At 41.5% G+C, this 15,530-nt stretch overlaps 1 protein-coding gene across 5 annotated transcripts in view; it reads right to left on the bottom strand.

Moving 5' to 3' along the window:
- Window positions 1-15,530, bottom strand: part of TNRC18 (trinucleotide repeat containing 18) — a 672,655-nt gene that overhangs the window by 430,192 nt on the left and 226,933 nt on the right. For 4 of the 5 annotated variants that reach the window (XM_069733831.1, XM_069733830.1, XM_069733832.1 and 1 more), the window contains exon 14: window positions 8,980-9,105. The exons of the other annotated variant lie outside the window; for it this stretch is intronic. In XM_069733831.1, the coding sequence (XP_069589932.1) occupies window positions 8,980-9,105 (126 nt within the window). The remainder of the gene's footprint in view (window positions 1-8,979; window positions 9,106-15,530) is intronic. 5 annotated transcript variants of the gene reach the window in all.

Raw genomic sequence — 15,530 nt, 5'->3', positions numbered from 1 at the left:
TGACACACCCCTAACCCTAATCCCAACCCTATTCCCAACTGTAAATGTAATCTAAACCCTAACCGTAACTTTAGCCCCAACCCTAACTGTAGCCTTAACCCTAGCCCTAACCCTAGCCCTAACCCTAACCCTAATGGAAAAATGGAAATAAATACATTTTTTTAATTTTTCCCTAACTAAGGGGGTGATGAAGGGGGGTTTGATTTACTTTTATAGCGGGTTTTTTAGCGGATTTTTATGATTGGCAGCCGTCACACACATTTTGAGAGCTATAATTTTTCCATATTTTGGTTCACAGAGTCATGTGAGGTCTTGTTTTTTGCGGGACGAGTTGACGTTTTTATTGGTAACATTTTTGGGCACGTGACATTTTTTGATCGCTTTTTATTCCGATTTTTGTGAGGCAGAATGACCAAAAACCAGCTATTCATGAATTTCTTTTGGGGGAGGCGTTTATACCGTTCCGCGTTTGGTAAAATTGATAAATCAGTTTTATTCTTCGGGTCAGTACGATTACAGCGACACCTCATTTATATCATTTTTTATGTTTTGGCGCTTTTATACGATAAAAACTATTTTATAGAAAAAATAATTATTTGTGCATCGCTTTATTCTCAGGACTATAACTTTTTTTTTTTTTTGCTGATGATGCTGTATGGCGGCTCGTTTTTTGCGGGACAAGATGACGCTTTCAGCGGTATCATGGTTATTTATATCTGTCTTTTTGATCGCGTGTTATTCCACTTTTTATTCGGCGGTATGATAATAAAGCGTTGTTTTTTGCCTCTTTTTTTCTTACGGTGTTTACTGAAGGGGTTAACTAGTGGGCCAGTTTTATAGGTCGGGTCGTTAAGGACGCGGCGATACTAAATATGTGTACTTTTATTGTTTTTTTTTTTTATTTAGATAAAGAAATGTATTTAGGGGAATAATATTTTTTTTTTTTCATTATTTAGGAATATTTTTTTTTATTTTATTTTTTTTTTTACACATTTTGAAAATTTTTTTTTTACTTTTTTACATTGTCCCAGGGGGGGACATCACAGATCGGTGATCTGACAGTTTGCACAGCACTCTGTAAGATCACCGATCTGAGAGCAGTGCAGGCTGCTTCACAGTGCCTGCTCTGAGCAGGCTCTGTGAAGCCACCTCCCTCCCTGCAGGACCCGGATCCGCGGCCATCTTGGATCCGGGCCTGGCACAAGCAGGGAGGGAGGCAAGACCCTCGCAGCAACGCGATCACATCGCGTTGCTGCGGGGGGCTCAGGGAAGCCCGCAGGGAGCCCCCTCCCTGCACGATGCTTCCCTGCACCGCCGGCACATCGCGATCATGTTAATGTGCCGGGAGCGGTCCGTGACCGCTCCTGGCACATAGTGCCGGATGTCAGCTGCGATAGGCAGCTGACACCCGGCCGCGACCGGCCGCGCTCCCCCCGTGAGCGCCGCCGATCGCGCTGGACGTACTATCCCGTCTGTGGTCATAGGGGCCCACCCCACCTTGACGGGATAGTACGTCCGATGTCAGAAAGGGGTTAAGAGACGTATGGTACTTAATCAATTACGCACACACCATGCAGATATTGTGTTTCTACTGGAAACCCACTTAAATTTCAACTTTGCCAAGCATCTATACCCCACAATATATTTGGCATCTCAGACCAAGAAAAAGGCAGGGATGGCAGTGCTGTTCTCGGGGTCATGTCCTATCCAGATTTCATCAGTAACTAAAGATCCCCAGGGATATTATCTTATACTGCAAGGCAGTTACAGAGACACCAATTATTTTATGCAATGTATACATTTCAAATGTCTCACAAATTCCATTTTTGAATTAAGTGTTTCCCGCCTTCCTCCATCAGCCTGGATAATTGAAGTTTAATGTTATCTTCTCAGATACAATGGATAGATTTGTCAGTTTGTGGATCATTGCTAAGTGGACCCCAACATAAGCAGTCAGCTAACTGTCGGAAAATGATACGCAAATTTGCTTTATATGATCTCTGGAGTATTAACCATCCTACAGAAGCCTTTTCCTTTTTCTCCCCTCCACACGGCACACATACGAGAATCGATTACTTCTTGGAAAATATTCAATCACATAGATTGACAGATGCTAACATAGGTGTTATTTCATGGTCTGACCACTCGCCCGTGACACACGAGCTTCAACTCAGACTAAGGTGTGCCACTGGAGGATTAAAGAATACCTGCTGAAAAAGGCGATATACAAGGATGAGTTGTAAAAAGCAATTGTTAACTATTTTGCGGTTAATATGGGCTCAGCCTCTAATTTTTCTACTAAGTGGGAAGCCCATGAGGCCGTATTTAGGGGACACTGCATAGCATTAGGCGCCCGCATAAAAAAAGAAAAATTGCACCAGATAGACCTATTGACTAACCAACTAGGGACTCTTGAGGCTAAACTAACTATAACCCCATCCAAGAGAGATATAGTTTCAATTTCCTGAAAACTAAAAGATATTACGGTACTATTTACAAAATGGGAAAACTATTACTATATTGTAGACAGAGATATTATGAAAAAGGGAATAAGTCCCACACTCTTCTAGCAAAGTAACTTATGGAGGATAGGGGGGAAGTAGTCTATCACTGCACTTAGGGATATCAAGGGGACAATCATTTAAGATAAGATTTTCCATTATTATTTATCTAAATTATACTCTCTTCAGAATACTCTTCCTCCTAGCCAGAAATGAGGAAGATGGTTGTCCAGGCCTTCCTGCAGAAATGTAATCTCCCTAAACTTTCCACAGAGGCCATAGCTTCACTTAACCCCTCTACCCCCAAGGGTGGTTTGCACGTTAATGACCGGGCCAATTTTTACAATTCTGACCACTGTCCCTTTATGAGGTTATAACTCTGGAACGCTTCAACGGATCCCGATAATTCTGACAGACATATTGTACTTCATGTTCGTGGTAAAATTTCATTGACATTACTTGAGGTTATTTGTGAAAAAAAACGGAAGTTTGGCAAAAATTTAGAAAATTTCCAACTTTGAATTTTCATGCCCTTAAATCACAGAGATATGTCACACAAAATACTTAAGTAACTGTCACGAACCGCTCCTGGCACATTAAGTCCCGGAACACTGCGATAAAACATGATCACAGCATTACGGCGACATAGGGAAGCATTGCTCAGGGAGGGGGCTCCCTGCATGCTTCCCTGAGACCCTCGGACCCGCCTCCGTCCTCCCTGTAGGCCCCGGATCCAAGATGGCCATAGGACTACTTTCGGGTCCTGCAGAGAGGTGGCTTGCAAAAGCCTGCTAAGAGCAGGCGCCGGCAAGCCTCCTGCAGTGCCTGTCGGATCGCTGATCTGACACAGTGCATTGCAAAGTGTCAGATCAGCGATCTGACACTTTACCATGATGTCCCACACTGGGACAAAGTAAAAAAAAAAATATATATATATATATATATATTTACATGTGTAAACAAATAAAAAAATACTGTTCCACTAAATACATTTCTTTACGGAAATAACAAAAAAAAAAAACAATAAAAGTACACATATTTAGTATCGCCGCATCCGTAACGACCGGACCTATAAAACTGTGCCACTAGTTAACCCTTTCAGTGAACACCGTTAAAAAAAAAAAAAAAAAAACTAGGCAAAAAACAATGCTATATCATCATATTGCCGAACAAAAAGTGGAATAACACGCAATCAAAAAGACGGATATAAATAAACATTGTACCGCTGAAAACGTCATCTTGTCCCACAAAAAACGAGCCGAAGAATAAAACTGCTTTATCAATTTTACGAAACGCGGAACGGTGTAAATGCCCCCCTCCCACCCCCCCAAGAAATTCACAAATTGCTGGTTTTTGTTCATTCTGCCTTACAAAAATCTTAATAAAAAGCAATCAAAAAATGTCATGTGCCTGAAAAGGGCAATAAAAACGTCAACTAGTCCCACAAAAAACAAGATCTCACATGACTCTGTGGACCAAAATGTGGAAAAATTATAGCTCTCAGAATGTGGTAACGTAATAAATATTTTTTGCAATTGAAAGCGTCTTTTAGTGTGTGACAGCTGCCAATCATAAAAACCCGCTATAAAAACCCGCTATAAATAGTAAATCAAACCCCCCATTATCACCACCTTAGTTAGGGAAAAATAATAAAATTAAAAAATGAATTTTTCATTTTCCCGTTATGGTTGGGGCTAAAGTTAGGGGTTGGATTACGTTTACGGTTGGGATAGGGGTGTGTCAGGGTTAGAGGTATGGTTCGGGTTTTGATTTGGGTTAGGGGTGGGTTGGTATTAGGATTAGGAGTGTGTTGGAATTAGGGTTAGGGGTGTGTTCGAGTTAGGGTTAGGGGTGTGTTGGGTTAGGGGTGTGGTTAGGGTTGGTACTAGGATTAGGGGTGTGTTGGGGTTAGGGTTGGAGTTAGAATTGGGAGGTTTCCACTGTTTAGGCACTCCAGGGGCTCTGCAAATGCAACATGACGTCCGATCTGAATCCTTACAATTGTGCGTTGAAAAAGTAACAGTGCTCCTTCCCTTCCGAGCTCTGCCGTGCGCCCAAACAGTGGTTTACCCCCACATATGGGGTATCAACGTACTCAGGACAAATTGCACAACAACTTTTGGGGTCCAATTTCTTCTATTACCCTTGGGAAAATAAGAAATTGGGGGCTAAAAGATCATTTTTGTTGAAAAAAAATAAGATTTTTTATTTTTACGTCTCTACATTATAAACTTTTGTGAAGCACTTGCGGGTTCAAAGTGCTCAACACACATCTAGAAAAGTTCCTTAGGGGGTCTACTTTCCAAAATAATGTCACTTTTGGGGGGTTTCCACTGTTTAGGCACATCAGGGGCTCTCCAAACGAGACATGGAGTTCCATCTCAATTCCAGACAATTTTGCATTGAAAAGTCAAGTGGCGCTCCTTCCCTTCTGAGCTCTGCCATGCGCCCAAACAGTGGTTTACCCCCACATATGGGGTATCAGCTTACTCAGGACAAATTGCAAAACAACATTTGGGGTCCAATTTCTCCTGTTACCCTTTGTTAAATAAAACAAATTGGATCAGAAAAATCATTTTTTTTTTTGTGAAAAAAAGTTAAATATTCATTTTTTTTTAAACATTACAAAAATTCCTGTGAAACACCTGAAGGCTTAATAAACTTCTTGAATGTGGTTTTGAGCACCTTGAGGGGTGCAGATTTTAGAATGGTGTCACACTTGGGTATTTTCTATAATATAGAAAAATGTGATGTCGTGTTGTAAAAATTAGAAATTGCTGGTCAACTTTTAACCCTTATAACTCCATAACAAAAAAAAATTTTGTTTCCAAAATTGTGCTGATGTAAAGTAGACATGTGGGAAATGTTACTTATTAAGTATTTTGTGTGACCTATCTCTGTGATTTAATTGCATAAAAATTAAAAGTTGGAAAATTGCGAAATTTTCTAAATTTTTGCCAAATTTCCATTTTTTTCACAAATAAACGCAGGTAATATCAAAGAAATTTTACCACTATCATGAAGTACGATATGTCACGAGAAAACACTGTCAGAATCACTGGGATCCGTTGAAGCGTTCCTGAGTTATAACCTCATAAAGGGACAGTGGTCAGAATTGTAAAATTTGGCCTGGTCATTAACGTGCAAACCACCCTTGGGGGTAAAGGGATTAATATAGGAGTTTCACTTTTTGTATTGAAGAACTGAAATAAATTAACTTTTTGATGATATTCTAAATTTGTGAGAAGCACCTGTATTACTGTCATTCCAAAACCAGCGAAAGACCAACTAGATGGTGCTAATTATAGGCCTATTGCTTTACTTAATGCAGATTTAACCCCTTAATGACCGCCAATACGTCTTTTAACTGACCTGAGATATAGGAGAATAGCCTCCCCATACAGATGACAATCCAGCATCTGTCGGTTGTACAGTATAGCGGACAACTTGCTGTATCAGCCACGATCAGTATTTGCACCTTCTAAATCTGTTTAACCCCTTAGATGCTGCTGTCAATAGTGACTACATCATTATAAATGGTTAACAGAGTGTGGGGGCTTCTTCTTTATCCCAATTGGTGCCCTCAGATCATGATTTTGTTGTCCTGATGTTTGCGATGGCAATTCATGACCAAATAGCGGCCTTAGAGTCTGACGGCTATAGCAATCTGTTTAGAAGTTAGCAACATTTAGGTGGTAAAAATACACATTTTCATTTCTGTTATGCCACTTTGCATTAATTCCTGTAAAGCACCTGAAGGGTTAATAAACTACCTGACAGCAGTTTTCAATATGTTTAGGGGTGCTGTTTTTAAAATGGTATCACGTTTGGGGGTTTCCCAATATATGGGACCCCTAAAGTCACTTCAAACCTGGATAGTCCCCTAAAAAAATAAATGTGGTAAATTTCTTTGAAAAAATGAAAAATTGCTGCTACATTTTTAAACCTCCTAAAATGCTAACAAAATAAAATAACATTTTATAAATGGTGCTGATGTAAAGCAGACATGTGGGAAATGTTATTTATTAATGGTTTGCTGTTGTATGACTATCTGGATTAAAGGGATAATTATTCAAATTTAGAAAATTGCTAATTTTTTAACATTTTTCTCAAATTTTTTATATTTTTTATAAATAACCACAAAAAATGTTGAACTAAATTTACCATTATCATAAAGTATAATGTGTCACGAAAAAACAATCTCAAAATCACTGGGATTTGTTGAAGCGTTGCAGAGTTATTACCACATAAAGTGACACTGGTCAGATTTCAAAAATTTGGCTCGGTCACTAAGGGGTTAAACATCTTCACTAAAATATTGGCGTTGCGATTGTCTTTTTGGCTTTCTCATCTTATCCATTTGGACCAGGTGGGTTTTATACTGTGGAGGCAGGGGGGGGAATACAAAGAAGGTAAAAGACCTCATTGAGGTTGTAAACAGGACAGAGGGATCAGCACTGCTACTCAGCCTAGACGTCAAGAAGGCCTTTGACCACCTTAGGTGGTCATTTATTTTTGGAACTCTGAAGCAATTTGGACTCTCTGGGCCAGTTTATCACAGCCCTGCAGGGTCTGTATTCACAACTCTCGGCATCGGTTAAACTCCCACACACGCTCTCTCGGACTTTTTTGTACTGAACCTCTGGCTGCTGCCGTTCACCTTGACCCAAACCTGCATGGAGTAGTGATGAGGGACAGGGAATTCAAACTATCTCTGTTTGCAGACGATGTTCTACTAACACAACTGCGTATCACCATCCCTAATCTGCATGCTTTTCTGGGAAGGTTTGACCAATTATCAGGATATAAAATGAACAGTAAAAAAACAGAAGCTCTTCCTCTCAATGTCTCAAATTCTGCATTAAATCCATTAAAAATAAACTATAATTACAGATGGAAAGACACCTCCCTAACATATCTAAGGGATCAGTTGTCCTATAACTTATAGTAAAGTGCAGAGAGTATGTGCCAAAATTATATATTAAGCTCAAGAACACTTACCCATGGTAATATGCAAGTGCACAGATACAATTCCCAGGGGACAGCCCCGGACGCACGTTTCGCGTTAGCTTTTTCAATAGGGATCTGTGCACTTGCATATTACCATGGATAAGTGTTACTGACCTTAATATATAATTTTTGGCACATGCACTCTGCACTTTACTATAAGTTATAGGACAATTGTATGTAGGTGGACTCGTGGACTTCAGTTCACAAAACTATCAGTTCACATTAATTAGTGAGATTCTCATGCACTAAATAATCAAACTATACTTAAAAACAAGCCATGAGATTCTAATTCATTGCCCTTATATAGTTCGATTAATAACGCCTCTTACCCAAATTCTTATTCCCAGGGTGATTACATGAATTCTTCTTTGTTTACCTCTTGTGTTATTTATTGTGGTATGTATTAAACCCTTGTATGTAACTAATATTTAATACATTTACATTATATTTATTTAGTCAGCACTCCTATCCTCTTCCTTTTGAGAGCAGAATAATGTAGGAAAACAGATCCTGGGTGCAGCAGTTGTGATACGTTTAGACTTCTTAGATATAACATGAAGCCGAGCTGAGAAAGGTAACCCCGAACATACCAGGCACTGTATGTATATTGACTGTGAGCTGCTCATCACAGCAGTCCAATGCACATCAGAAAAGGCAATGATAATCTCCTGGTGCTAAAAGTTTTATTGTCACTAAACAACAGCACACAGCTTGATAAGTGAAACATTGTTAAAATCTGTGTTTCAGCCTTTATCTTCTGCTGTCTTCAGATTACATGGCAAAAATCTGCTGACGGCTTCCCTTCAACCCCTGACATATGACAGAGTTATGTCATAAGTCGGCTCCCTGACTGAAGAGGTGCTTGCAAGGAGAGAACGCATTTTTTTCCATTAGATAATGGCTGAATTACCAGATAATGGCTGAATTATTCCTCCATTAAATGCTTGTAAGAGCCGTGGATGATGGGCCTTGTTAACCACTGTCAATCTCGGACATCGACATGTTAGGAAAAAAAAAATTATATATATATATATATATATATATATATATATATATATATATATATATATATATAATCAAATAAATCAGAGAGCGAGATTGTACAATTTTGAAGCAGGTAGATTTTGTTTCTGACTGTACAGTGCGTGACATGACAAAATAAATGGCTTCATTCAAAATTCATCCCACAAAAAGGTATCCGTTATACAGTTGGATGGAGAAATAAAGTTATGGTTCTTAGAGGAAGGGGAGAAAAAAACGAAACAAAATGAAAAATCGGAAATTGGCAGCAGCGTGAAGGGTATAAAGGGTTGGTTAGACTAGGAACAATTGTCTAAAATCCAGAAACTTGCATTTAAAAATCATGAAATGTTGAATCACTGGCACCTGACATTTACTTTGCTAGATTAAACCATTCTTTCATTCCTATGTACACGAGTGGCATATGTACTTTACACTGCACCCTTACTTTCTATTGTTGCAATTGTTCATCCTTTCTTGGTTAGGACATAGAGAATATAGTCCATGTTTCCTCTTCTTTGGTCTACCAGGACCCCTCCTTGTTAAGGTCTTCACTTTCTCATCAGATTTTTCCCTAAAAAAATTATAATGAATATAATATAAAACTTGGTTGCAGAGTACAATAGTACACACTTTAAGCCCCTGATGTAACCTGCAAGGTAAGAAAAACAGGTTATATTATACTCACCCAAGGGCGGTCCCGCTGCGGTCCAGTCCGATGGGCGTCGCGGTCCAGAGCATCCGATCTTCATACGATGTTGTCCTCTTCTTGTCGCGGCTCCTGCGCAGGCGTACTTTGTCTGCCCTGTTGCAAAGTGCGCAGGTGCCGGCAAAGGTCAGAGAGGCGGACCGCGACGCCCATCGGACCAGACCACAGCGGGAATGGCCCTGGATGAGTATAATATAACCTGTTTTTCCTTATCTTTCAGGATATATTGGGGGCTTATCTACAGCATTACAGAATGCTGTACATAAGCCCCTGATGCTGGTGACCTTAGTTTATAGGCCATTATTGGGGTGACAGATTCCCTTTAAGATATTTTTACTAATTAATGTTAAAGAATCAAAATAAAAAACTCATTAAAGAAATATGCTAGAATCAATTTAGGATTTGTTACCCCTGGACTCGTGAAATTACTTATTTGTAGCAAGTTGAATCACATAACTTTTTATTAAGGTTTTGTTTTAACAATGCAACAAAAAAACAGACAAGTACACAACCATATCTCAGCTCTGGACATTATACAATCCTCCCATATATGAAACAAACAATCATTGATACATGTATACTAATGCCAGAAGCCTCACCAACAAAATGGACGAATTAGAATTAATGTTGTTGGAGCATAAGGCTGCCGTCACACTAGCAGTATTTGGTCAGTATTTTACATCAGTATTTGTAAGCCAAAACCAGGAGTGGGTGATAAATGCAGAAGTGGTGCATATGTTTCTATTATACTTTTCCTCTAATTGTTCCACTCTTGGTTTTGGCTTACAAATACTGATGTAAAATACTGACCAAATACTGCTAGTGTGACGGCAGCCTAATTATGACATGGTGGGGATATCTGAGACATGGCTGGACGAGAGACATGACTGGATTGTTAAAGGGAAACTGTCACCTGAATTTGGCGGGACCGGATTTCGGTCATATGGGCGGAGTTTTCGGCTGTTTGATTCACCCTTTCCTTACCTGCTGGCTGCATGCTGGCCGCAATATTGGATTGCAGTTCATTCACTGTCCTCCGTAGTACACGCCTGCGCATTGCCTTGCCCAGGTGTGTACTATGGAGGACAGAGAATGAACTTCAATCCAATATTGCGGCCAGCATGCAGCCAGTGTGTAAGGAAAGGGTGAATCAAACACCCGAAAACTCCGCCCGTATGACCGAAAACCGGTCCCGCCAAAATCAGGTGACAGGTTCCCTTTAATTTACAGGGCTATAGTCTGTTCAGAAATGACCGAACGGATAAGTGAGGGGGAGGTGTGTGTTTATATGTAAAATCATCCTTAAAACCCATCCTGCGTCATAATATAGGTGAATTTAATGAAAATGTAGAATCCCTGTGGGTGGAGATAAGGGGAGGGGGAAAAAATAATAAATTACTGATAGGGGTAAGTTATAAGTCTCCAAAAATAATGGAAGCAACGGAGAATATCCTCGTAAAGCAAATAGATGAAGCTGCGACTCAAGGAGAAGTCATTATTATGGGGGACTTCAACTACCCTGAAATAGATTGGGGAACAGAAACCTGCAGTTCCAGCAAAGGTAATCGGTTTTTGACAACTATGAGAGACAATTACCTTTCACAACTGGTTCAGGACCCAACAAGAAGGGGGGCACTGCTAGACCTAATATTAACCAACAGGCCAGACCGCATATCAAACATAAGGGTTGGGGGTCACTTGGGGAATAGTGATCACAAAATAATACGTTTTCATGTATCCGTTAATAAGATTTGTAGTAGAGGGGTTACACTAAACTTCAGGAAGGCAAATTTCCAATGGATGAGAGATGATCTTCGTGCAATTAAATGGGACGATATCCTGAGACACAAAAATACACAAAGAAAATGGGATACGTTTATTAGCATCCTGGATAGGACCTGTGCACAGTATATACCGTATGGGAATAAACATACTAGAAATAGGAGGAAACCAATATGGCTAAATAGAGCTGTAAGAGGCGCAATAAGTGACAAAAAGAAAGCATTTCTAGAATTAAAGGAAGTAGCCAGTTTCCTACTCCACACTGATGAGGGGCAAATACCCTGAAACAGCTGTCTGTGAATGGATACCATGTTTTGGCATAGGTGGTTTTCCTTTATTGATGCTGCCCTTCCCGTGATTGTTCCTTCCCGGTGAAAGACATGGCTATTTATTGCTTGTGTTGAGAAACACGTGATTGTGTCTCCGCGGCTTTTCTACATGCATTTGCATATTTCCCATAAGGGATGGGGGCAGTGTTCTGGATCACTGCGTTGAGAAACATGTGATGGTGTCTCCGCGGTGTTGGGTGTTTTGATCTCCCCGAGGTCATTCATCCTTATGTTTGTAGGTAGTGATGAGGCATTAAATATAGAAAATTAAATAAATTCTGTAAAAAGCAAATCAAGGCAGCAAAGATTGAGACAGACACTCATTGCCAGAGAGAGAGTAAAAATAATCCCAAAATATTCTTTAACTACGGGAATCGTAAGAAACTAAAAAAAATGATAGTGTTGGCCCCCTAAAAAATAGTCTGGGTGAAATGGTGGATGAGGAAAAAGCCAATATGCTAAACGACTTTTTTCATCAGTATTTACACAAGAAAATCCCATGACAGACAATATGATCAGTGATAACAAAAATTCCCCATTAAATGTCACCTGCTTAACCCAGTAGGAAGTACGTCGGCGTCTAAAAATCACTAAAATTTCCGGGCCCGGATGGGATACACCCACGAGTACTGCAGGAATTATTAAGTACAGACATTGATAGAGCATTATTTTTAATCTTTTAAGACTCCATAATAACAAGGTCTGTACCACAGGACTGGTGTATAGCAAATGTGGTGCCAATATTCAAAAAGGGAACAAAAACTGAACTCGGAAATTATAGGCCAGTAAGCTTAACCTCTACTGTGGGTAAAATCCTGGAGGGCATTCTAAGGGATGCTATACTGGAGTATCTGAAGAGGAATAACCTCATGACCCAGTATCAGCACGGGTTTACTAGGGACCGCTCCTGTCAGACTAATCTGATCAGCTTCTATGAAGAGGTAAGTTCCGGACTGGACCAAGGGAACCCAGTGGACGTAGTGTATATGGACTTTTCAAAAGCTTTTGATACGGTGCCACACAAAAGGTTGATACATAAAATGAGAATAATGGGGATAGGGGAAAATATGTGTAAGTGGGTTAAGAGCTGGCTCAGGGATAGGAAACAAAGGGTGGTTATTAATGGAGCACACTCGGACTGAGTCGTGGTTAGCAGTGGGGTACCACAGGCGTCAGTATTGGGCCCTCTTCTTATTAACATTTATTAATGACCTTGTAGGGGGCATACAGAGCAGAATATCAATATTTGCAGATGACACTAAACTCTGCAGGGTAATCAATACAGAGGAGGACAATTTTATATTACAGGATGATTTATGTAAACTAGAAGCTTGGGCTGATAAATGGCAAATGAGCTTTAATGGGGATAAATGTAAGGTCATGCACTTGGGTAGAAGTAATAAGATGTATAATTATGTGCTTAGTTCTAAAACTCTGGGCAAACAGTCAATGAAAAAGACCTGGGTGTATGGGTGGATGACAAACTAACATTTAGTGGCCAGTGTCAGGCAGCTGCTACAAAGGCAAATAAAATAATGGGTTGCATTAAAAGAGGCATAGATGCTCATGAGGAGAACATAATTTTACATCTATACAAGTCACTAGTTCGACCACAATTAGAATACCGTGTACAGTTCTAGTCTCCGGTGTATAAGAAAGACATAGCTGAACTAAAGCGGGTGCAGAGAAGAGCGACCAAGGTTATTAGAGGACTGGGGGTCTGCAATTCCAAGATCGATTATTACACTTGGGGCTATTTAGTTTGGAAAAACGAAGGCTAAGGGGTGATCTTATTTTAATGTATAAATATATGAGGGGACAGTACAAAGACCTTTCTGATGATCTTTTTAATCATAGACCTGAGACAGGGACAAGGGGGCATCCTCTAAGTCTGGAGGAAAGAAGTGTAACGGGGGTCTACCAAGCTGGGGTACCTCTTTCAGTACCACCCCGTGTTTCAGGAGGTCCACTCTGCTTTTGCTGGACTCTGAATGAAGGACACTGGCAGGAATTTCTTGATTGCATGAGAGCATATAAAAGCTGACTGCTTCTCCACGTATTTCCAGTCTAAAAGAACACCCTTTATTTACAGCACACAGAATATATAACACAGATACACAGGGCAGGCCAATAGAAAAAACAGCAGGCCAGACATACATTACAATAGCCGCAAGGGGCCGGAGCCTGGTATTTACTGTGGGAATTACAAAGGTGGGGGAGGTCAGAAAGAGAATATGTTGTCATGGGGCGCAGCCTGTGGACTGATGCATTTCACATGGAAACTATTATACATACATATACTGATATGTACAAAAAATGTAAAGCGCTGCGGAACATGTTAGCGCTATATAAAAAAAAATAAAGATTATTATTAAAGATAACATTCTTGGAGCTGGGGGTTCTGTAACACGGCTCCCCTTTTCAGCAACGCGATCGGCATACACAGTCTGATCCTTAACGGATCAGTTTGGGGATGACCGAGGTTTATGGGGTTGGTACAAGTTCCGTTTGTCGACTTAGTCCATCGGCATTACCGTTTTGTTTGCCGGGTCTGTAGTGGATGGTGAAGTCCAGAGGTTGTAGGGCTAAACTCCACCGCAGTAATCTGGCGTTGTCTCCGGAGACCCGATTAAGCCAGACTAGGGGATTATGGTCCGATAGGAGGGAAAACTGTCGTCCATACAAATATGGTTGTAACTTTTTGAGTGCCCACACTATTGCCAGGCACTCCTTCTCGATGGCCGCATAGCTCACTTCACGGGGCAGTAGTTTCCAACTCAAGTAAGTTACCGGGTGTTCTTGGCCGTCCGGCCCGACTTGGCTTAGTACTGCCCCCAATCCAAACATAGAAGTGTCTGTGTGAACAAGGAAATGTGCGGCCAATACAGGGGTATTGGTGAGGGCGTCCTTTAGCTGGCGGAAGGCTTCCTCACACTCTGGGGTCCAGGTTACCTGGCGGGGTTGGTTCTTACGGTTCAGATCAGTGAGGGGCTTGGCTACGCTGCTGTAATTGGGAACGAATTTCCTGTAATACCCCGCTGTCCCTAGAAACGCCATGACCTGGGTTTTAGTGCGGGGGGTGGGCCATTTGGCTATGGCCTCAATCTTGGCTGGTTCTGGTCTCTGTTTCCCACTTCCCACCCAATGCCCTAAATACTGAACCTCTGCTTTGCCCACGTGACACTTGTTTGGGTTCAGGGTGATTCCGGCCTTGTGGATCCTGTCTAATACTGTCTCTAGGTGATTTAGATGCTCTTCCCATGTCGCGCTGTAGATGGCGATGTCATCCAGGTAGGCACACGCATAGTCCTGGAGACCATCCAGAAGCCAGTCAGCCAGCCTCTGGAAGGTCGCCGGGGCAGTCTTCATCCCGAATGGCATAACTCGAAACTGGAATAAGCCGAACGGGGTGACAAATGCCGACTTGGGAATAGCATCAGGACTAAGGGGAATCTACCAGTAGCCTTTGCATAGATCGATGGTGGTCAAATACTTTGCCCCTGCCAGCCGGTCTAACAACTCATCCACACGCGGCATGGGATATGCATCCGTCACGGTTTTCTCATTGAGCTTACGATAGTCTACACAAAACCGTGTAGTCCCATCCTTCTTGGGCACTAACACTACGGGGGATGCCCAGGGACTATCTCACTCTTCAATGACCCCTAAACGCAACATCTCTTGTATCTCTTGTCGCATCCCTTCTCGTACAGACTCAGGGACGCGGAAGGGGGGTTGTCGCAGGGGGGTCTGATCCTGGGTCTCAACCTTGTGTTGTGCCAGGTGAGTGTACCCGGGTTTCCCCGAAAACATCCTCTGTCGCTGACTCAACAACTCCACCGCCTGCTGTCTCTCCCGGGGACCTAAGTCTTCACCCCAGAGTACCTGGTCCCATGTTTTAGACTGAGTCCTCTCCCCTAAGACATCAGGCAAGGGAAGTCCGGCTAAATCCTCTGCTTCAGGTGCACAGATGGCCACTACCTCTTCAGGGCGCTCCCGATAGGGCTTCAGCATACTCAGGTGGAACATGCGGATAACCCTGGGGTCGTCACAATCAGCGACATTATAGGTGTCGGCTATTTTCCCCACTACCTGGTAGGGCCCCTGCCATTCAGCTTGGAACTTGTTCTGCCTACTGGGCTCTAACACCAGGACCTTCTGCCCTATTTCCAAGGTGCG

The sequence above is a fragment of the Ranitomeya imitator genome, chromosome 7 (genome assembly GCF_032444005.1).
Source record: "Ranitomeya imitator isolate aRanImi1 chromosome 7, aRanImi1.pri, whole genome shotgun sequence".
NCBI lineage: Eukaryota > Metazoa > Chordata > Amphibia > Anura > Dendrobatidae > Ranitomeya > Ranitomeya imitator.
This window is presented reverse-complemented; position numbering and strand designations above follow the sequence as displayed.